Genomic DNA, 23,832 nt, shown 5'->3' with positions numbered 1-23,832 from the left:
CTCCTCTCTGCAGCTGACGGGACAGCACTGCGCCACAGCTCTTTAGGCACTGGGATAAAACCTCCCTGGTTCACATCAAAGCATCAGACTCATCAGAGTGCTGGATTCAGTGGGAATATTTCCCTTTATTCTCAGGGGGGTTGATTATTATTACTATTATTTATTTATTTGTTTGTTTGTTTGTTTGTTTTTATTTATGATGCCTGTCTTTTCTTAGTCTTTCAAAAAGTATTGTCAAATGAAATGAAATCTCTTAAATTTCATAAGAATTATGAGATTTAAATGTTTAATCATAGTTTTAATAAAAATGATTATTATTATATATTTTTATCTTGTTCAAAGGGAAGCCATCCCTTGGTACCCCCCCTCCCTACACACACACACACAGCTCTTAGTACTCCTTGAGTATAAGCCCCATTCATGCTCAGAGAAGGATTTCTGCATGGACAGGACTGAGAGGACGCAAATAAACACACACACACACACACACACACACACACACACACACACATATATATATATATATATATATATATATATATATATATATATATATATATATATATACACGTATGTGTGTGTGTGTGTGTGTGTGCATTTCTGACCCTGTGTGTAATTTGGACCCTGCACACTCATTCTGTCCCAGAGAAAGGGCAGTTTAAAGAAGTCATTGAAAGCTCAATTAAAAGAGTGATATTTATATCTGTGATGTGTGTATATAAACTGTATATCGTAATGAACTCTGTGTTTATGTGACTGACATGGGGGTAGCAGGACTGTTCTTCTGGAAACATGCTGTCTTCATCACATTACTCTAAAATCATGAGCTATGAATTATTAGTAACAGTTATAATAAATCACATTCGACTGCATTTGCAATTGCACAGAAATGTGTCTCTAATGTTAACCCGGCGAGATCTGCTCTCAGTTTCTGCTTCAGATAAATATTTCTGTATCAACATCGCTGTCAGAAGATATGTACATGAAACATACTGGATATGTCTATATTTGTGCTTTCTCTGTATTTACTGCAGACTGTAGGGAGCATATACTGTAGGTTTGCTGTTTACTGTTGAGTTTTAGCTTGTCCTTTTTGGTCTGCATCATGGGTGATAACGTTGTTCTGGCTAGAAGACTGTGCTGTGGCATCGGTGCAGCCAGTAACCAAGCTCAGCTAAGTCCTACGGCCAGCACACACACTGTGATAACAGCCATGCCGACTGCTGAGCAAAGACCACCAATCAATGACACTAAAATCAGGCACAGAGCCCAACCAGTCAGCAAAGAGCTGAGCAGTACAGGCTGGCAATTTGGCTCAATCAACAAATTCAATCAATTGTTTGAAACTGTTTTTTTTTTTTCTCCCTTTTTTTCTTCTGGCGGACGGAAGGAGAGTTTCTACATCAGCTGGACTCTTGCCCACCTCAAAACTGGAACAGGCACAACACTTAATGGAAATAATTCCACTGGACTGCCAAAACTCTCCAGCTGAATTTCGAATTTTTGAGTTGCAGGGCAGTAACAGGGCAGTAACCGATGCATGTAGAAGGTAAACTCAGTTATTTAAAATGTTTTTATTGTCATTTATTGTCACACAATTCTTTCTTGACATAATTCATTCATTTCTCCATTCTTCATTTGCATACATACAATATACCATACAGTATCAGCCTCATTCGTCTTACAAATCTCAGCAGCAATATGGGCAAGGTGTCTTTTAATTTAAGTGAATTGATGCTAGCCTGTTTTAAATATTTCTGAAACAATCTGAATTTTAACCCAAAGGTCAGGAGTTTATTGAAGTATATAAAAAATACAGATTTTTAACTATATTTAGAATCCTTTCAGAGATGATTTACTGTGTTGTTTTATTGTTTTTTGTTCATTATACTTATTACCTTTATCAGTAATATTTTCTAAGCTAGAATTTTAGGCTTAGAGAATTTAGTCTGGGTCTTAATTTGATTATTTTCTTAATTTGGTTTATTTTACTGTGCAGCATTTTGGTTGACACTTGATGTTATTTTTAAAGTGCTATATAAATAAAGTTGCCTTGTCTCGTCTTGTCATATTTAATAAGTGCCAATGCCATTGCTATAGCCAATATCTTTGTATTAAACATTCCAAAACCATAGACATTCGAATGAATAGCAATGACAAAATCAATAAAGGCATAAATACTCTAATGACACTCAAATTAACCAGCAATGGAACACTTATTGATGAATTTGATAGAGCAAACGGACATAATTTCAAAATCTCTGCATAATGCCAGTAAATATGTAACCAAAGTCACTGGTGATCTAAAAACTACATGATAGAAAGTTATTAGGAAATAATGTCTGATACCTCAGAAATAAAATAACTGCAGAAAGGGGCATGTAAGGCATAGTAAAGCAAACCACTCTCCTAAAAATAGTTTGAACTACTTTACCATTAACAGAAGTATATCTAAAACCCAGAAGACATGAGTAGACTCACTAGTCATTCTGGATAGTAAATTAAAAGGCCATATTCGTGTTCTAGACATCCAACAACTACTAGTTTCTGTCACCACCACTGTAAAGAAATAAGGTCTGTATGTTTCTCTAAAATTAACCATTTCACATCTAACTACTCAGATTTGTTCCTCAACCATTTAATTATGCAGAAATATTGAAACTTAAATAATAAGCAAATTGGAAACTCATCAGATATTATGTTGCAAAGTCTAAATTAATATCAAAGAAGATAATATTGGCATTTGAATTCATTTTAAGGGCATATCTTACAGAATCTGTATACTCTGGGACTGCATATACATAACTATTTCCCTCGGGCAGCAGACGCACTCACACTCAAGTCTTTATACATTATGTATAGTAACATTCACATATCCACATTTAGATTTACATTCATGTGTTATAGAACTAGTGTACATTGTTGAGATAATGAGAAGATGTACAGTGTATGACAGAACAACTGCTAAATGCGCTAAACTGTTCTCAAGTGGGCATGGTCAACTATGATCATATGATTAAGACTGCTACTATTACTGTCACTATTAAGACTGAGACCGAACAGACAGACATTCATTGCTAACTGAGGGAAAGATGCATGGTATGGAAGGGTGAGAACCAGCAAACTCTTTCACGAAGCCTACGAGTGCACTTTTAGTTTTTTTAAGTCCATTTCAGAAGCTTGTAAACAGCATTCGTGCCAAAGTGTATATTATTTACATCCAGTTACAGTTGTTTGTGGTGCTGTGGAGAACAGAGATGTCTGTAATTCAACACTGGTGGTTTTACAGTGATGTCTTCCAAGACTGATCTGTTAAGGCTCATTTTGGTGGCAGAACCAAGCTCTACAACCTGATATGTCAAGCTGAACCTCTCTCTGTTTTTCATATGTGGGGGACTATGTACAGTTGCAATCGAAATGACTCAACCTCAATTGCAAATTTGTAGGTCTATTAGCAAAATGTACAAACTTTCAGCTGTTTTCATTCAACCAATCAAACAGGATCAATTTAAACAGCTCAACACAACTAATATAACAAGTGGTTTCTTTGTCTGGCACCGGAAACCTGCAGTGCGTGCAAGGCAAGATGGATTTAATCAAGTATCAAGATGAAAACCTAGGTGAAAACTTCATGCCTTCTGTGAGGAAGCTGAAGCTTGGACGTCATAGGACCTTCCAACAGAACAATGATCCCAAGCATACCTTAAAGTTGCCCTGTAATAAACCTAATTTGCAACGGGGGTTGAATCATTTTGATTGCAACGGTAAAGACTAGAGGTGTAAACTAACTACATAAAATTTACTTTTTTGGAAAAATAAACAAAATTAAATTTCCTCCAGCTCTTACCAACTATATACAGTATAACACATGTACAAACGATGTATAAAACACTGTAACAGAACCTCTTTATAATAAGTCACAATATACACATAGAGCTACAAGCTACACTATTCTATCAGCAACTCCTATCATATAGGTGCACTGTGTGGACAGATACAGTCACTGATGGTTGCCCATATCTGGTCAGTGGTAGTCCTATGGTGGTCCCTTTACATTGATCGACCAGGTAGGCGGCAGCTGATAAATTGTGCAGCATTAAATCCACTTTGTCTTCTTTAAAAACATACAAAGTGCACCTATATCCTAAGTGTTTTTGCTAAAATGGTCAAAGAATGTAGCTACAGCTATCAGACGGGTGATTCAGTGTATTTAAGCTAATGCGTATTGAGAGATGTAAGCACTATGGTAAAAGGAAACTTATCGTTTTCAAAAATGTCCTAAATGCTGCTGGTCCCAAAGTGAGCCCTATTCCCTGATTAGGGGAATGCTGAACAATTCTCTACATGTGTTGCTATTACAGGTTATTAAATGATCTCCATATGCAGCATATGTTTCTTATTTCAGCAAAAAGCTTATATTAATTGATGTAGTTTCTTGAGTTTCTGAAGTGATACCTTTAAAAGTATTATTAGTACTATTTAGGTCAATTTCAAAAAGTGCTGATAGTGTCATTATAAATATTCAAAGTGCCTACATGTTTGCGATTCTGTTAGATGTAGCAAGAATCTGTCCCACTAGGTGGCACTAGAGGCCTTTGCAGGTTTTGTGGTAGGCTGGTGGCTCTTTAAGAGGCTGCCCTCAACCGCTCTGTAAATTGTCTATGTAAAGTGCAGAATCATCAGTTGACCATGAAATGTAAACAGCCTTTCCTGTTAGGTAGGGTCAGAGAGACAAAAAGACTGTTAGGACTTTTTCCAGGTTAGATGAGGGACAGTCAGGTTGTTCTGAATGTCGCAGTATGGTTCAGCACCAGAATCTGCCGGAGGAGGTGCCTTCTTCCTCTCCATATCTCCATCCTCTCCTTCCTCCACAGTTACAGAAATGAGCAGGGGGGATTTTCTGGTAAGAAAGGATGGAGAGAGAGATGAATAACAACACACACACACACATACGCACACCCCAAAAACTGATCTCCAAAACGCAAAAGCAAAAGTTAACCCTTTAACACTCCAACTATTACACACTAAGGTGCATTTCTGTGGAAACTGGTGATAATAGAAGTTTGTAATAACACTTTTGGCGCACCGGCAGGTCATAGACTTTTGTAAGGGTTAAGGCATCCCAAAAAATCTGAGCTCTTTTTCCTTAATTCACTGGTAAGGGCAATGGCTTGTTTAGAATCATCGTTAGGAAAAGAAGGTGAATTCCATAGCTTTATAAATACTGATTCCTCAAACATTGATCCAACATTCAGCAGCCATAAGTTTAGCTGGCTAGCACTGAAAATAAAAATAATTGATGCCCACAAAGCAATATAAGTGTGGTCTGAGGTTTGAAAGATCAAGAAAAGCTTTTGAAAGGACAACTCGTAGAATTTGCTGAAAAGGCAAAACACCTTCAGGAAGATTTAACAAACTCTAAAGTTCTACTATGCAGCCACACCTGTACAAATATGACCTTCATTAAACAGTCATCCAAAAAAAAAATTGTGTTCATGAAGGAGATTTTAGAGATATGAAGTCATGTCACTTAGCATTTTATCTTTAACGACATTTAAAGTGTGTGTGTGTACCTGTCTCCACTCTGCGTAATGAGCCTCCGGCAGGTCTCCATCTGCACGTCCAAACCCCTCTTCATACTGCACATCTCCATGTACTCGTGCAAATGCCTGTTCATGTCTGACTTAGCGGTGGCCAGCTCCAGCTGCAGAGACAGAGAGAGTGTGTGTAGGTGGGTAAGAGACACAAGCATAAACCCACACACTAAAACATTAATGACATGAGTTATGAATAACGTTACAGCACACCGTCTGTCCAAAAGTATATAGATGCCTCTTAAAATGAGTAAATTCAGGTATTATAAGCTGCACCCATTCCTGACAGAGATGTTTTCCTGACAGAAGTAACCATGCCCTATGCAGAGTGTTGGCTACAGGGGTATAAAATTCTCTAGAATTGGTATTTAGAGTACTGTGCTTTCTGAGCTCCATCCAATACATCTGAGATGGGTTAGAGCTCAGGTTGTGACCCAACTGTTATAGCGCTTTTCAACCCAAAGGAACTTACAATTGTCAGCACACTGTTAAAATCTATAAGTTCCTTGAGGAACTTTAAGGGGTTCTTCAATTTGAAACTGTGGAGGAACCTCTTAAGGTGCCTTGAGGAAACTTCAAGGAACCTTTTTCATCTTTAAGGTTCCTTAAAAAATACTTTTAACAGTGTACACAGAACCACTGACAAATGGACATACAAATAGACAGTACTAGACACATGCAAGACTTTATGGAGGAGACGGTTAGGCTTGAGGAAGATTAGATGTTTGAGAGAATCTATGTTTTAAGATTTTAGGTTACAATATGCACAGAGTAGAGAATCAAGAAAATGCTGGATGCCATGAAGATTGGAAAAGACCTGAGAGTGTGAGAGGGTTTGCAGGGAAGAAAATCAGACAGTGACACAAATTGACACAATGCAGAACGTGGTTTTACAGGAAGTTAGTGGAAAGTGAGGAACAAGTGTAATATGGTGATGTGAGTGGGTGTAGGCGTTCTGGACCTTCTGGAGTTTGTGGGACAAAGAAGAGCTAAAGCCAGCAAGAACAGAGCTGCATGAAAAGTTGTTTTTATGGCAGACTAAGAGAGGGATGGTCTGAGTTTGGCCATATTGTGCAGGTTGCACAAGATGAAGTTTTAACTACAGAGTTTACGGTTTATCGAGAATGACACCTATATTTCAGATCTGACACAGGGAGACAGAGGAAGACATCTCCTATTCTCATCCAATATCAGTACCTGACCTCACTTATGCTTTTGACTACATCTAGAGTAACATTCCAGTCTTTCCAGAAGAGTAGAGGTTGCTGCTCTAGAAAAAATAGGAAAACGTCCTATTAATACCCGATTTCAGTAGAAACAATGAATGAGCAGGATGTACTATAGCAGCAACTGTTAAAAAAAGATGATTTAATGATAAAACTATACAATCTAATAACCATCAGGAAAGCATCTCACACACACACACACACGTATACATGTGGACTGCTCTTACCTCAATCTGGCCTATGGTTTCTTGGTATTCCTTCTCACGAGACTTGAACAGTGACTCAGTATCCTTTATCACCTTCTCGATGGACTCCTCCTGCTGTGAGTAAACATAGCACACAACAAAGATAGGGGGACAAGTGCAAAAATAAGAACAAATTTCATTCTAACATGATTCATTTTCAAATGTATTTCTATTTTATTTATGATGATAGAGAGAAAAGCACCTTATGGAACAGCCCAAATATGAGAGAAAGTGTTTTTGCTTTTTTACAATGAAAGTGAGCGATTATTTCATAAAATCTTCAGTAAAATGGTCTTTTTATGTAGACAAATTACCTATAAATCTATTAGTAATTGTCTTCCAGTGCTCTGTTTTTTTTAGGGACTAATTTTTGTTCTGCATGTCTTGTGGAACAAAAGAAAATTAGGATAACACATGAAGTGAAACTAATTTTAAACTGATCAAATAGTTAAACCGTTCTCTCATAATGCATCTTACTGTGCAGCATGCTTAAGATCTACCCATAGATTTTCAATGGTACTTAAGTCAGTGGACTGTGAGGGCTATTCCAGAAACTTCAGTCTGCGTGTCTTGAAGTAGTTCATGGTGGTATTTGACTGAGGTTTTGAATCATTGTCCTGTTGTAGAAGCCAGCCTCTTTTCAGCTTCAGTTGTTTGACAGTCTCAATCACATTTGACTCCAGAATCTGCTGATATTTTGAGAAATCCTGTGAAATGTTTCTTGGATGTAATTCTGATCTTGCCTTTATCTACGCAGTTCCTTTTATCATTTTATTATTTATTATTTAATTATTATTTTATTCTTTGATTTCTAACAGTGGAGAGCCGGAAGCACTATGACATTTCGATCATATTTGCTTAATTTTTAAATCCTCAGCCAGCTGCTCAGAGGAAATTGTAGTTGTTGAGCGTAAGTATGGTTTAAAAAGTCTTTATTTATTACACCCTGGAGTTGTCACCAGCTAACAATTCCTAATTACAGTTCTTGACCTGCCAAACCAGTCCTGATCATTCACTTACAAACTAACTTTACCGAGACAGCAGGAAGGGCATCCAAACCTTTTTTCAAGCAACAATTTACTACTTCATTAAGTTTATCAAATATACAGTAATTCAAACCAGAAAACAATAAACATGTACAATTATTTCTTAATTACTATATATTATTTTCTTAATTACTATTTTCAAATATCAACAAAATATGTTATTTGGCCAGGGGTGTCCAAATGTTAATATACAACTGTGTGCAATTTACTGCGTAGAACATAATTACTTTTAATGTTTATTTAATTTTGTAAACCCATTGTTGTTATTATTATTATTATTATTATTTGTAGTATTATTACAAAAATGTATAAAATAATAAAGGGGGGAAAATGGCAGAGCAAACACAAGTACAAAAAAATTACCTCCCCCTGAGTTTCCACACCCAAGGTGTATCCTGGGAAGTCCTCCCACAGTAGCAGAGTCTCCTCTGTCTCTTCCCACGCTAGACTATCACAGTCATCTTCAAATTCACTCTCACGCCTGAAAACACACACACACACACACACACACACACAAACACAAACACACACTCAGGCTATTAAGGAGGTCTAATAAGCATAACAAAAACAAGCCTGAAAAAAGCTAAATAATATTTTCACAGAACTGAAAGGACACCTGCCACATTCTGCCACTGCCAAATGAATGAAACTTTTTAATTAAATATTGGGACACATAAAACCCTGCTCCTGTTTCAGTGGATTCACTGCTAGCATAGATGTATAAAATTAGTTCAAAAAAAGAAAAAACAAAGTATGAATATTTAGTTTTAGGAACACAGCAGTCCAAGCAAATTCCTAATGAAGGTCCAGGCTGTTAAAACCAAATTCAGGCAGTGATCTGGCTGCTATATATCAACTGCTAAACTTTAGCTTGTGTGTCTCCATGCACCTAAACAGAGAAGCACTTACAGCTGGTTAAGCATCCTCTGCATTTCTTCATTGACTTGATTAGTCGATGAGCTGCACAGCTCCACCTCCTTATTTCCGCCCTCCTCACTCTCAGAGATGCTGGTTGGTTCCTCGCCATCGTTGCTCTTGGTGGATGAAGGGGCCTGTTTCCGAGGACGACGGTTTAGTGTTGAGGGAGGCGTAGCGACCTAGTACAGTGAGAAATGCATAAGAATAAAATGCCAAAGCTGGCACAGCAATGCACGGACACTAGAGATGCTTGGATCTCCTCTCCAAGCATCCCTAGTGTCCTCTCCAAGCATCCATCTCCTCTCAGAACTAACTTTCTCTTTCTCTTTTTACCTTCTCCGAGTAAATGTCCACCCAGCCCGACCTGCTGGAAGACTGCCCGCTGAGGTCCCCTCTACCTGCGTCAAACCAGCTGCCACCTACCAGTCCAGCCAGCGGGCCCCCCCACCCGCCACGGGCTCTCCCACCTGCCGCTGCTGCCTGTTTGGTGGCAGTGTTGAAACCTAGATGGACTCGTTGCTGTCTGCCACTATTATTATCACCACTATTAACTTTCTGTTGTATCTGGTTTAGTAATTTTTATCATTAATGTTTAAATAGTCTGGCCAGAGGAGGATGGGTCCCCCTTGTGGTTTCTTCCTCCAGCTTTGAGGGAGGTTTTCTTTGCCACTGTCGCCATTTGGCTTGCTCATGGTGGTCTTTGATCCTTCATGTTATTTCTTCTTTCTTCTCTGTCTCTGTCCTTTATTAAGTACTAATTATGTAAAGCTGCTTTGTGACGACAACAGTTGTAAAAAGCGCTATACAAATAAATCTGACTTGACTTGACATGCTTGGCACAGCACAAAGCAGAGTAATGCACGGCCTTACTCTAGTTATTAAATAGTATTAATGTGCAATATATCATTCATGTTCAATGTTTGATAAATTGCTTCATTTATTATTGACAATATCTGCCCTAAAGGAGTCTTTCACAAAGCAATGTTTGTTAACAGTTGGCAATATTTGCCAAGCAACAAAAAATATTCTTTACATGGCGTTTCTTTCACTTTTAATAGTGTACAGAATTCAACTGATGTGTGTGGTCAGATTTTAGAGTTGGGTTTGCTTTCTCACCATTTACTATGTCATGCCACACTGACAGCCTAATATTTCCAGCTCTACTGCTAACATAATCAAAACATCCCCGATTTGGGATGATTTAAGAGCGGTTGCTGTCCGTAAAGCTGTGTCTTGTGGGTAAAGGTCAAAAAGCAAAAGTAGAGTCAGAACACTGGACACTGCTCATGTGATACAGTGTTCATTTGCCAAGTCACCAAGCTAATTACAGAGCAAGTCCAAGTTCCCACTTAAGCAGCTTGTTGTCTACCGACATCTAAAAACAGGCTGGATTTTTGGTAAGCAGAGGTTACACAGAGATCAGAGATTAATATTCTTGCTTGTTATGCAATGTAATTTCTAAATGAAGAAAAATGAATTGGAGAACGATTAGGGTTTCACAGCGATATGGCAAAGTGTGAAGGACACACCTGAAAGATCTGAATCATGTCCTCACAGTTCCTCTGCTGAGCCACATCACACAGCCGTGCTGTGATGTCTATCCGCCTGCAGATATCCATGTCCACCTTCATGGCCTTCTCCTGAATCTTACTGTCCAACTCTGAGAGATTCTGAAGAGACACAGAAGACAATGAGAAGACATTTTCTCCAGTCAATCTGAATCTCGAGGTCATTAAACAAAATACTTCAAACCAGTGTTATTTCTCTAAATAAGTAAGTTTTAGCAGTAGTAGAGTGCATTTTAAATACTGATGTGTTTAGTTTAGTAGATGATTATCTTTCATTTGTTTTAATACACAGAGCTTTCGTCCTGCTTGTAGCATGGATGAGCATACTGAGTTTGGAACATTATGAAAATCCCATTAATTTCTATCATTCAAAAGTCCAACTTGGACCTTTCTACAATTACCAGCATGAACTAACAGTGGGTCCACTACCTGAAAAAGTCTCTGATGAGTAGACAAAATTCTGTTTGAGGAAAGGAAAAGGACTAAATTCTTAAGTCTATACTGTACAAAAGCCTTAACTTAGTATATTCAAATATTGACAAAGACAAATCTCTTGAATTTCTTAAATATCTTAAAATATTGAATATTTTTGCTTCATTGTACTCCTGACAACTTGTATTCATTTTGAATTTGTAATAAAAAATCTCAAATGTTTTGTTTTCCAGTTCCAATTAAAAAAATCTAAATTTAATGTAATCTCAGACTTTTGGACCCCACTTTATATAAAATCAAACCCACTGATAGGACAAGAGATCAACAAAACAAAAAACATAAAGACCCCCGGTGAGCAAGCCAAAGACGACAGTGACTAGGAAGAGGCAGTGGAAGTATACAGTGCCTATAAAAGTATTGACCCCCCTTGGATGTTTCCTCCATTGCTTTCATAAATAGTTATGAGTCATGGTTAATATAATTTTTTTTTTTTTTTTTTTTTTTTACAATAATTCATAATTAAACTTTACTTTAATGTTGAATTACTACAAAGTAATGTCAACTGAATATGCAATCACTTATTTCACATTATATGTTTTTATTTCATTCACATTACTATGTAGAAAACCTTTTTTTTTTTATTTAAAAAAATGTTTACAGGCACTGTATTTGTCCAAATTACAACTGGGGACGGTTTGGAATGATTTAAGGAAGACAAAGACAAGCTCCGAATGCTGGTGAGACTGCAGGTAAGATTAACACTCACATTGCTCATCAGTCCTTTGAAGAGGACCAGCTCAGCCTTCAGCTGCTTCACTCTTAGAGCCAGTTCATCCTGACACACCTCACTCTCTTGCAGGTCCTACATACACACACAAACACACACATATGATTTGTGAATCACCAGCTAGACATGCTGTACTAACTTTACAAACTACATGTCCTATAAGGTATTATGCACTGAGATGTAGCTTTCTTACCTTTAAAAAAAACTTTTTAACTCACTTCACTTGAAAATCAGATTCTGAAGATTTTTAAAGGTAAATATGCTACATAAACCTGTACTAATCTGGCACAGTGTCTACAAAGCTTTATATGTAGTTATTTATAAGTGCATCAGTGTTTACAATGTTCTTATGTACAAATATTATACTGATTTCCCAAGCAATTGTCACAGATAATAGCCTATAACACAGTACTGTATATTATCAACTACAGTGATCCATACAACATGCATAACCTGTTCAAATAGGATAGATATGATGCTGTCATTTTCTACCTCTTCAAGCTCTGCAATCCTCTCTTGCATGTCCACTCTCACTGTATACTCTTCCTCCCACCTGTTGGGAATTTAATACAGTCATAAACATAGTTGTTAAGACGAAGTTAAACAACACACATTTCTTTAATACGTCAAGTAAGATTACTGTTTTATCTTTTATCATTTCAAAATAACAAACAATGGCCCAAAACAAAAGTGTGGGCACCCAGCATTTTGTCATAATTTCATGATGAATGAGCTCCAAAATATTTTACACTGAATTTGACTTTTTTTTCTCTTATATATACACAGTGGGGAAAAAAGTATTTAGTCAGTCAACAATTGTGCAAGTTCTCCCACTTAAAGAAATGGGAGAGGCCTGTAATTGACATCATAGGTAGACCTCAACTATGAGAGACAAAATATGAAAAAAAATTCTGAAAATCACACTGTCTGATTTTTAAAGAATGTATTTGCAAATAATGGTGGAAAATAAGTATTTGGTCACCTACAAACAAGCAAGATTTCTGGCTGTCACAGACCTGTAACTTCTTTAAGATGCTTCTCTGTCCTCCACTCATTACCTGTATTAATGGCACCTGTTTGAACTCATTAACAGTATAAAAGACACCTGCCCACAACCTCAAACAGTCACACTCCAAACTCCACTATGGTGAAGACCAAAGAGCTGTCAAAGGACACCAGAAACAAAATTGTAGACCTGCACCAGGCTGGGAAGACTGAATCTGCAATAGGCAAGCAGCTTGGTGTGAAGAAATCTACTGTGGGAGCAATAATCAGAAAATGGGAGACCTACAAGACCACTGCTAATCTCCCTTAACAGGGGCTCCACGCAAGATCTCAGCCCGTGGGGTCAAAATGATCACAAGAACAGTGAGCAAAAATCCCAGAACCACACGGGGGGACCTACAGAAAGCTGGGACCAACGTTACAAAGGCTACCGTCAGTAACACACTACGTCGCCAGGGTCTTGCAGTGCAAGATGTGTTCCCCTGCTTAAGCCAGTACATATCCGGGCGCGTCTGAAGTTTGCTAGAGAGCATTTGGAGAGTATTGGGAGAATGTCTTATGGTCAGATGAAACCAAAGTAGAACTGTTTGGTACAAACACAACACAACTCGTTGTGTTTGGAGGAGAGTGAATGCTGAGTAGCATCCAAAGAACACCATACCAACTGTGAAGCATGGGGGTGGCAACATCATGCTTTGGGGCTGTTTCTCTGCAAAGGGACTAGGACAACTGGTCTGTGTACATGAAAGAATGAATGGGGCCATGTATTGTGAGATTTTGAGTGCAAACCTCCTTCCATCAGCAAGGGCATTGAAGATGAAATGTGGCTGGGTCTTTCAGCATGACAATGATCCCAAGCACACTGCCAGGGCAACAAAGGAGTGGCTTCGTAAGAAGCATTTCAAGGTCCTGGAGTGGCCTAGCCAGTCTCCAGATCTCAACCCCATAGATAACCTTTGGAGGGAGTTGAAAGTCTGTGTTGCCTGCCGACAGCCCCAAAACATCACTGCTCTAGAGGAGATCTGCATGGAGGAATGGGCCAACATACCAGCAAAGACTTACAGAAAACATTTGACCTCTGTCATTGCCAACAAAGGATATATAACATTGAGATGTATATATTGAGATGAACATTTGGTTGATTTGGTCTGTATTGATTTGAACTTGCACAATTGGTGACTGACTAAATACTTTTCCCCCCACTGTATATATACAGTGCCCTCCAAAATTATTGGCACCCCTGGTTAAGATGTGTTCTTTAGCTTCTAATAAATGGAGTTTTTTTCTAAATAATATAGGACCACGATGGAAAAAAGAGTAAAATCCAACCTTTAACTCAAGTGAATTTATTCAGTAGGAAAAAAATCCCACATTAAGAAATTGTTAACATCAAATCATGTGTGCCACAATTAATGGCACCCCTAATGTTAATACTTTGTACTTTGTATTATGGAGGGCACTGTATATATATGTGTGTGGGTGTATATATATATATATATATATATATATATATATATATATATATATATATATATATATTGTTGTTGCCTTTATACATCCTGTGACAGCACCACTCTGGAATTCAGTGAGCTCTTTAAAACGACCCATTCTTTCACTTCATGTTTGTAAAAGCAGACTGCATGATGACTAGGTGCTTCAATGTATACACCTGTGGCAATGGGACAGAAACACCAGAATTTAATGATTAAGAGGTGTGTCCCAATACTTTTGTCCAAATAGTATATATACAGAAACCTTCTCACAGGTGTTCATGTGTGAATTGTTTTAAAACCCTGTTTTATTGCTTTTAGCATGGAATCATGGTCAATAGAATCTGGCTTTTTACAAGAATCTAAAATTGTTGTAAAGTGTAAAGTGATGTAAATTTCTAAAAGTAATGTTAACTAAATACAAATCACGTAAAATAATTTTACTTAATTTTACTTAATCAGTGACTATAAATATTCACCCCCTTTAAAAAGACCTGACCTAACCACAACTGACCAGCAGGGGTGCCATATGATAGGGAAAAATTAGGACGATTCTCAGAGCCTGTGACTGACAGGGGCCCTATACACAAATTAAAACACCAGGAGCTTTTATAACATCCCATTCTAAATCCATAGGTATTAAAGCAACACCCTGGATCACTTTTACCTTCAAAATCATTGTGATGCTCCACTGACTGTTACAGGAAGAATAGCATCACAGTCCTCGCTACTCTGGGCTTGGCACGCAGCTAACTGCATTATGTGACTTTGGAGAAGTGGGCAGGAACTGCATAATGCTGCGTAACCCGAGTCATACTCATGTCAAATCCGGTAATATCACTCCTCCGCCTCAGTCCACATGTTTCTTACATTTTCAGTGACAGTTCTCTCATCTTTCATCTTGAAAAAATAATTGCACTTTCAGACTGTAGGGGGAGCCCAGGAGCAAGAGATTAACTTAACACATTTGGGATGAATTAGAGTGCCAACAACACCTGACCTCAATAATGATCTTGGGACTGAATGCAATCATACCCTTAAAGCAATGTTATAACAGGCAGTGTAAGATGCTTATTACAGATGCATTTTAGATACAGATGCCTAGGAGGGCAAACTATTATTACTCTGGATTTTGGATTAAATGTTGAATGTATAGGTATCTACAGAAATTTTACCTAGAAAGACAACATACTTAAAGAGAATAATCAATTGAACCATGCATTGAAACTTTACACCTGCGCATGACAGGCTGTTACTGTTACAGCGCACTGAACTTTAGATATTACAGACTTTTAGTGTAACATAATTTCACCTCCAAGGTAGACTTAAGAGTTCTCTTCTGTATCTTCTGATATCATCCTAAAATGCATCCTATGGTTCCTGAACGGGAGGTGTTGTAATGTAGCGCTTGGGCACACTGCACGCACTATGAGTGAAGAAATCTACAAAGTCATACTCCTCTCTCTCCCTAATCTTATCTTACCCACACTGCAAGTGAGACTGCAGCACGCTTTATTGTAATACAGGAAACAATCCATGCTGGGAAAATACACTAGACAAGATGTGTCAGCAATGGGTGCATTTATTAGAAGCGGTGTCCACAAACATTTGGACACATTTTATGTGTGTGTTTTTTTATTTTTTTTTTAGAAGTACTAAACTCAGCCTCTATTTTCAGCAAAGTGTAAAGCCCAGTTACTCTGTCTTTTACATTTTACATTTACAATCATCAATGTGGCTTAAGAAAAGGTTTGGGCACCTTGCAAAGTCAGGAAAGACAGTTTGCATATGCTTCTGTAGCCGTGAAAAGTCTTTCAGTTTTTGTAGTTGTAACTGTTTCCCATGCTTGCAGAAGGCTTTAACGATTGCACAGTGGAGCATTGTACCACCCCCTTGTCTCAGTTGAGCGTTCATGCAGGTTCTTGGCAGTCATATGGAGTGTCTGTTGCCTGTCTGACCAGAATACAAGCTGCTCTTTCAGAGTTTTCTTCCAAATATATTCTTGACCTCCATAGTTCCCCTGAACAGCCAATTCTTAATAATAGTATGCTATGTAAACATGAACTTGGCTGTCTTCTTATAGTCCTCCCATGCCTTATCTGCATTAATTACGTAATACAAAATAAATGAGCCCATGTTTGATTTGCTAATAGGGACTGAGGCCTCCTCAAAACAAATCTCGGCCTTTGCAACCGTTTGCACAGGCCAATTGATGATCCTAATTATTTTTCATTTGTTATGTTAAGAAAGACATAAAAGTAGATAGGATTTAATACTGTGATTTATGTCCTATCAAAAGTTTTAGAACACCCTAATTGTTCCAGTTTTGTTGACATTTACAGAGTTTATGTCACGTTAATAACCTGTAATAGTAGAAAGTCCAATGACCTCAAACTGTACTAAGCAGCAAACAGCCAGGGAGTCTGAAACAACTATAACCTAAAGAATTAGCTTTACAAAAAAGTAGTGTTAGAACAGACTGTGTAAGTCGTAGAGATTTGTAGCACTCTCTACTACAGTATCTAGCCGATGCTGCATTGCTCTGGATTGCTCTCATAATGACTAGAAACAGAAAATGAAAGGAATACATATAAAGCATTATCACTGTGCAAAGTGGAGTGCTTTCCTTTAGAGAAATTACAAATAAAGCCAGAGTGCCATAAGTACAGTTTCCTACACCATCAAAAGGCTCTTGGAAACTGCAAGTGAGTCTACTACAAGAAGAGGTCTGACAGATTCAAATCTACAACAGCATCAGAAGACAGGATCCTGAGAGTCAACAGCTTGCGTGACAGGCGGCTCCCATGACAAGCATGCAGCAAAGCTCAAGACTAGACCAAGTCTCAGCTTCAGCTGTCAAGAGAAGATCTGGGGCTGCAGGTTTGACAGTTGACAGTTGCAGGTTGTGTGGTAGTAATATTGCCATCGTAAAAAAAGAAAAGCAGGTTTGCCTGGGCCATCCAACACTGATTCTGGACAACTGAAAAAAAGATTTTGACCGGTTGTGTGTATGGTGGTGAGATCTAGCTGAAAGTCTTCCTTTACTCCAACAAAAGCAGGATACACTCTTTTTAATAGCCTTGATTTCAGAAGAAACAATTATTAATTTTGTCCATATCGCCACTGTCCAATGAAAAACATGTATATTCTTCAAAATAGCAACTTTACAGGAGGAGGAAAACATCTTTTTAACTTTCAATGGAAATGGATATCAATGTAGAAAGATTTTATTCCAAGTAACTTAGAGGATTTCTATTGGTCCATTCATCCAGAATGATTGATAGAGTGGTACTACAGGGTTCAAAGGATAGAGAAAACTAAAAACTAAAAACAAATTTACAAATAAATGTTTATTCATAATGAAACTCCAAAAAAATCAAACTCCAATAACCCTCTGAATGCTAAAACATGTCTCTCCTGGGTAAAACATTAATTTACTTTAAGGCTTATTATACACTAAGGTGCATTACTCAGTAACTACAGGGACTTCTGTGCAAACTGGTGGGGCTATTCCTCTGTAATAGAAGTTTGTAATAACACTTTCGGCCTGCTAGTGGGCCACAGGCTATTAAGGGGTTTAAGAAGGTTCTATATAACACAATACAGGCTTTAACTTTTGTCTGGACGCAAAGAATCCTGTTTTCAGTAATATACAGAACCCATTCTGGTTTAAGTGTATATACAGACAAACTGCCTCAGATTAAGGTATTGAAATAAATGTTATCATATGGTGTTTTAGTTGGTTGGTTTTTGATGTTGCTTTAAAGCAGTTTGAAATGGTTACAAATGAGGAAAAAAAACACTGGAAAATGAAAAGAAAAAAGAAAGAGAAAAAAGAACTAACTCATTACAAAACCATTTAATCCATAACTCATCAAGGCTGTGGAACCACTGTGTAAAAGAGAGAGAGAGAAAGAGAGACAGAGAGAGAGGGAGCGAGAGAAAGCTGGGTACTAGTGACGAACATTAGCTGCACTTACAGTAGTGCTGCATTGCAGATGCTAAGGCAGAAGGGGAGGAGGCGGAAATGAAGTTGAGAGGTGTGTGTGTGTGTGCATGCCTGAGGAGTGGTTCTGCTTTTCTATCCAAAGTGATTTCATTTTAGTCCCTGCTATTCATTATAACAGGATTTAGAGTGCAAATTTGGCTCACTTTAGTGAAGTCCAGTATCTGCATCTGACAGCCAGCAGAAGGACAGTGCAAAGTCATGATGTCATGCACAACTTCAAAGGAACAAGGCTGGCTGACGTATTCATTGTCCACTGGTTAGCACAGATTGAATGTGAAAACTATACTATACTATAATTAGGTAAGAACACCAGGTCACAGACCGCTTAAACACACACAGCACAGTATAGTCATGCTTACTCCTTAAGCAAAAAGCAATCTACATAGTCCTGAAAAAAGGGTTCTCTGACTGTGGAAGACCTTATTGTGTTGGCTACACATATTCAAAAGGTTTTCTGTTTATATGAAGAACCATATGTGTTGTTTCTATTTATTTCTATTTCTGTTTTTATTCTTTATATACATTCAAAAGTTGTTTCTATTCAAATGGATTCTACTTGTTTTTATTTCTATTAAAATCTATTCAGGTTTATATGAAGAACCATTTTATTACTTGTATCTATTTTTTTTCTATTCAAAATTATTATTTAGAATTTATTTATTTTGAAATATTTTTACTTCTATTCAAATTCTATTCAAGTTTATATAAAAACATTTTATTTTGTTTCTATTTATTTTATTCTATTTATTTTTGTTTCCATTTATTATTTTTTCTATTCAAAATAATTCAATTTATTTTTGTTTCCATTGAAATTCTGTTCAGGTTTATATGAAGAACTATTATATATATTTTTTCTATTCAAATGGTTCTTTGAGTTGTATGGTTGTATACAGAACCTACAGAAACCTTGCCTATACTAAAAGAGTGGAACCTCTTTCTAAATTATTTTAAAAGTTTTTAAAGTTACTTCTATACAATGTGTATAATAACACTAAAGCTATGACTATCATCTTTGGAAGACAGCGCAACACAGTGCAATGACAAACATATAGGTTCAGTTTCTTAGACTCTCATAAATCCTAAATGTAGAGTTGAAAATCACCATTGATATTATAACTTCATTCAAGACTATGCTTAATGCATATCCTGTATATTGACTCAAAGCTAACTGGTGTTCAAAAGAATGCCTTCACATTAAAATCAGCCCACCAGATATCCTGTAGAAAGCTCCATGCTTAAATGGACACTAGGTTATTTTAAAATATTTAGACCTGGGGTCAGCCACTCTACTTCTGGAGATGTACCTTCCTAGAACTTTCACCGCCACCTCATGTCTTACATGATCCAGCTAATCTGATCACAATTAGATGGATCAGGTGTGGTGGATTAGGGTTAGAGCTAAACTCTGCAGGGTGGCAGATCATAAGGTGGTGACCTCACGAACAGAAGCTAAAAAGCCAAAAACACTGACCTTCGTTTATACTCATCTCGTTCCCGCTTCACCTTGGCCAACACGTTGTAGAGGGCCCGGATCTCCGGAGTAATAGTGTCGATTTGGACCCCCACCCCATCTGGGTGCATCCATGACACACCAGGACCAGGCACCCTCGGGTCCCGGCCTACACTTAGCCTCCGAGCAGGGTTATAGGACCAGAGAGTCCCGGGAAGAAATCTAGGTGGGGGGTTAGTGGCTGTCCCAGTGCCAGTGCTGACATATTTCTCGTTGATGTTGGACATGCTTTTGGTAGCAGGGTCACCAGGAGACAAAGGGCTGTGGACGGGAAAACCAGGGGCCAGATTAGAGTTTGAGTCAGTGACATTCATTGTGGTTAAATGTCCGAGGTTTGCCTGGGTGCTAGGCCCGAGAAGGACTGTGTTGTCCAGTGTCGGGGACGGTGCCAGGCCTCCAGGCATGTAGTTGGCGTTCGGCACTGGTATCAGATCTGGCTTGACTGGCACTACTCCACCAAACACAGTCTGGACCCCCACATCTCGTGTAAGGGCCTTTTCGACTCGGCCCTCCAGGGCGCTCTGCAGCTGCTTCTCCAGTGCCTTATTTCGTCGCTCCAGCTCATGCACCTTGGCCAGAAAGCAACGAAAGCGCAGGTTGAGCGCCTTGAGGACACTGATGTTGGAGCCCAGGTCGTTGCGCAGAGCAGCTGCGGCTGGAGGTGCAGGTGGGCACCGGTGCAGGTACGGAGAGGCGCCGTGAGGCCAGGTGCCCAAATCCAGCCCGGACAGACCCAGGCCGTCCTGACCCGGGACCAGTGCATTATCAGCCCAGATGATGGGTGCCTCAGATGAGCCATACAGGGACTCAGAGAAGAGGCCACCATCAGCCAGACCGGTCACCTGCTGCTGCTGATGATGATGATGCTGCTGCTGGACCGGGTACACACTCTCGCCCAACACGGGATTCATTCTAGAGGGAGAGAAGCTGAAGTGCTCGAAATCCGGCATTTACCTTTGATGCTTTGAGCAGGTTTAGGCTCCTTACGGTGAGGATACGTTTGTCCTCCTCAATCAGACTGAATCCAATTAGCAGAAATGCAAATACCCAGTGATAAAAAAAAACGCAGGTGGAATAAAAACTGCCTAAATTTCTATATCAATATCTATCACTCGTCCTTATTATTAACTGAATTATCAATATGTCGTACCTGAACGAGAGGAGCGAGAGGAGAAAGCCTACCGGACTGGGCAAAGCTTTCTGCCACAGATAAACACAAGCAGCAACTGCGGCGCTTCTGTTACCGTAATTGCTGAAGCATGTGCGCACACTCAGTCATACCGTCGTATCCATCACTGGGTAAACACGAAAAATACACGACACCCGTCGGCTGTAATTCGGCGACTGTCTCAATCCCTTTGCCAAACGCGGAATATTGAAGAAGTTAAAGGTAAGAGTTGCGAATCTCCTCCTGCTTTCAAAATCGGAGGCTCTTCTCGCAGTATTACGGTAGCAGGGGCAAAATCCTGACGTCAGTGACCATAATAAACATCTCGGCACCAGGCAGCGCGAGGCCCCTGCGAATTGGGATGTCGTAAGACACGTGTCGGTGTATTAGGGAGGATCGGAACCTACAGAACCTGCTTTATAGGTTTCAGTTTGATATAAGCTTGATCGGTCGGATCAGGACGCAGCCATGCATTCACTGCAGTGGTTAGAGTTAGTGAACCAACCAAAACAGTCTGCCTGGTGTTTTCCCTTCTCTCCGTGATCTCACCGATCTATGGATGGTCTGCGCAGACATGTGAGACCTCTGCTGGATGCGGATGTGCCGTATTTATGTAGACCCTGACTGTCAAAAAGATCATGTCACACACCGGTGTGTTTGAAAAGATTGATCTGTTTTGGGCTGAATCAGCATAAAAATAATGACCTGATATGCCAACAAGACACTGCACGAAGCCATACCCCTCATCAAGTGATGGAGGAGGTGGAGGAACCAGGAAGTGTAGGTGATGTCATGTCTTTGAATGCCATGCTTGTGTCCTTCCAGTATAAATGCTCAAAGCTTAATGGCATTCAGAACCCCTACCTTGCTCTTACACCCATTGAAAAAGGTCCAAATTGTGTATGTTGACTATGTTTACTACATTCTAGAGTTTGGGATCAGTGTTTTAAAGAATAGAGCATCAGTTTTGATGCAGATCAAGTTAAAAAAAAATAATTCAAATAATTAGTAGATAAAAATCTAAAAATATTAGATGTGTCCACAATGACTGACAGCTTTAAAAATGACTGAGAAAGCTGTATAACACTGAGAATTAGTTACAATAGTAATAATAATAATAGTTGAATATCTACTTAACTTATCTATGTAAGTTATTCATGAATATTATTTTTAATAGTAAAATATATGTACAATCATGCCCAATGTCAGGTACCCTCCTACTGCACCGATGTTATGTAGGTGGTGAATCTGTAGTGTGTGTGGTGCTGGTTTGAGTGTATCAGGCCCACTTTAGTGACACTGCTAGATTGACAATGGCCCGCCACCAAAAATACCCAACAAAGATTGGTTTGGTGATCAGACATGGGCCACTAAAGGACAAGATGAGGGCTATCACAAAGTGTGTGTCAACAAGTTGGAACTATAAGGTAGATGTTTCCTATAAAATGGGCCCTGAGTGATAGTAAAAGTGTCCTTATTCAGTTTGAGCACCTGTCATTAAATCATTAATAAACTGGTAGAGAATTTTGTGTCTTTCAAAACTAAAAAGCAGACTAAACATGTCTAAAAGTTTTACGACAATCTTACAAGGAGAAATATTAATCACTTGCACTGCATTATATCATGTTATTCTACAACATGGTGTTTGATTCATTATTGCTACAATCCTTACTGTCTCAGAGTTTACACAATGCAGTGCCAGTCAATGAGCGGCAATCCCTATTTGTCCAGGATTAACTAAATCAACCTTTGACCATATTCAGGATGTACACCATTAGAGAAAATCAGACATTCGCTCTGTAATGGAACTGCAGTGGTCTACAAAAGTATAGTGTTAGAAATCCGGCAAACAAGAGGCAGATTCAGGAGTCAGGAGACTGGAGCTTCAGTGTTGATGAGTTTATTGATACACACAGAGATGTACAACAGTCACAGTTAGTCTAGTCTGATTAGGGATATTTTGGGAGGGCCTACATGCACATACATATACATTGAGAATTGTGGGAGGGGAAAGATTGATCAAGAGGAGTGTAAGGAGGGGTAGGAGGGGGATGAAGGTGAGGGCATTTGGAGTATCAACAGTAGGGGCTGATGGTTATCACTTTAAGGAGGGGTAGGAGGGGGTGAAGTTGAGGGCACTTGGAGTATCACATAACAGCTGATTAACGGTATGACCATTTGATTGTTGTAACTTTTGGAGGGCTATTTGAATTAACATATACAAAGAAGGGGAGTGACCACTTCAGGCCGGCAGACGAAGGGGAATCTCCATAGAGACAAAGGAATAAGAGCCTTGTACACCTTGTACACCAATACATTCTTTAGAGCTTTGTGGCATTCTGTCCACATATGGACAGTACAGGACTGCCCAAAAGTCAATGCTTTTTTGAGGGGAGGCAGTTGAATCTATCTCCTCTATGATTAAGTCATACCTCCCCATGGACCCTGAGCTTCATTTGCTCAATAATGACTCTTGATGCTACATTTTAGGATGATCCTGGGAAATGTGGCTGGCTGGTTTAACAGCAAATAAAGTCATCATCTTGGTTACCCCCTTATCACCTATCCATACCTGGATTTATCACTAGGAAAAATAACAGTGCAGCCTCTAGACCTCTTCAGATGTGGAATAATGAAATATCCAAAGTAAAGTCCCTTTTATTTGTTTAATAAATCTGTGGAGGTTGTCAATTCTTGAAGAGTAAAAAAGGATGTCAAGCCTGATGACAGAAGAAAAAAACTCCCATGAACAGAGGACTAATCATCCTAAATAAGAAACTGCTCCTCAGCTACAGTAGGTGTGTTATAGCAGGGAAACACTACAAAGTCTAGGA

At 38.8% G+C, this 23,832-nt stretch overlaps 1 protein-coding gene across 1 annotated transcript; it reads right to left on the bottom strand.

The window, feature by feature from the left end:
- Positions 1-1,559: 1,559 nt before the first annotated feature.
- iffo1a (intermediate filament family orphan 1a) lies at positions 1,560-21,092 on the bottom strand. Its single transcript, XM_072675791.1, has 9 exons — positions 19,792-21,092; positions 12,309-12,369; positions 11,796-11,891; positions 10,559-10,699; positions 9,021-9,208; positions 8,475-8,592; positions 7,048-7,140; positions 5,574-5,704; positions 1,560-4,900 (listed from the first exon to the last, which is right to left on the bottom strand). The coding sequence occupies exons 1-9, from the start codon at positions 20,778-20,780 to the stop codon at positions 4,744-4,746; spliced, it is 1,974 nt and encodes a 657-aa protein (XP_072531892.1). The 5' UTR covers positions 20,781-21,092; the 3' UTR covers positions 1,560-4,743.
- Positions 21,093-23,832: the final 2,740 nt, after the last annotated feature.

This window comes from Salminus brasiliensis, chromosome 3 (assembly GCF_030463535.1).
Source record: "Salminus brasiliensis chromosome 3, fSalBra1.hap2, whole genome shotgun sequence".
Classification (NCBI taxonomy): Eukaryota; Metazoa; Chordata; class Actinopteri; order Characiformes; family Bryconidae; genus Salminus; species Salminus brasiliensis.
This window is presented reverse-complemented; position numbering and strand designations above follow the sequence as displayed.

Excerpts from the sequence above, each read along its gene's own strand:
- iffo1a (XM_072675791.1), bottom strand. The coding sequence starts at position 20,780 with ATGCCGGATTTCGAGCACTTCAGCTTCTCTCCCTCTAGAATGAATCCC. Across the intron at positions 8,593-9,020 it reads CAGAGGATGCTTAACCAGCT|GCGTGAGAGTGAATTTGAAG; the intron begins GTAAGTGCTTCT and ends GTGTGTTTTCAG. Across the intron at positions 7,141-8,474 it reads GTGTGGAAACTCAGGGGGAG|CAGGAGGAGTCCATCGAGAA; the intron begins GTAATTTTTTTG and ends GTTTACTCACAG.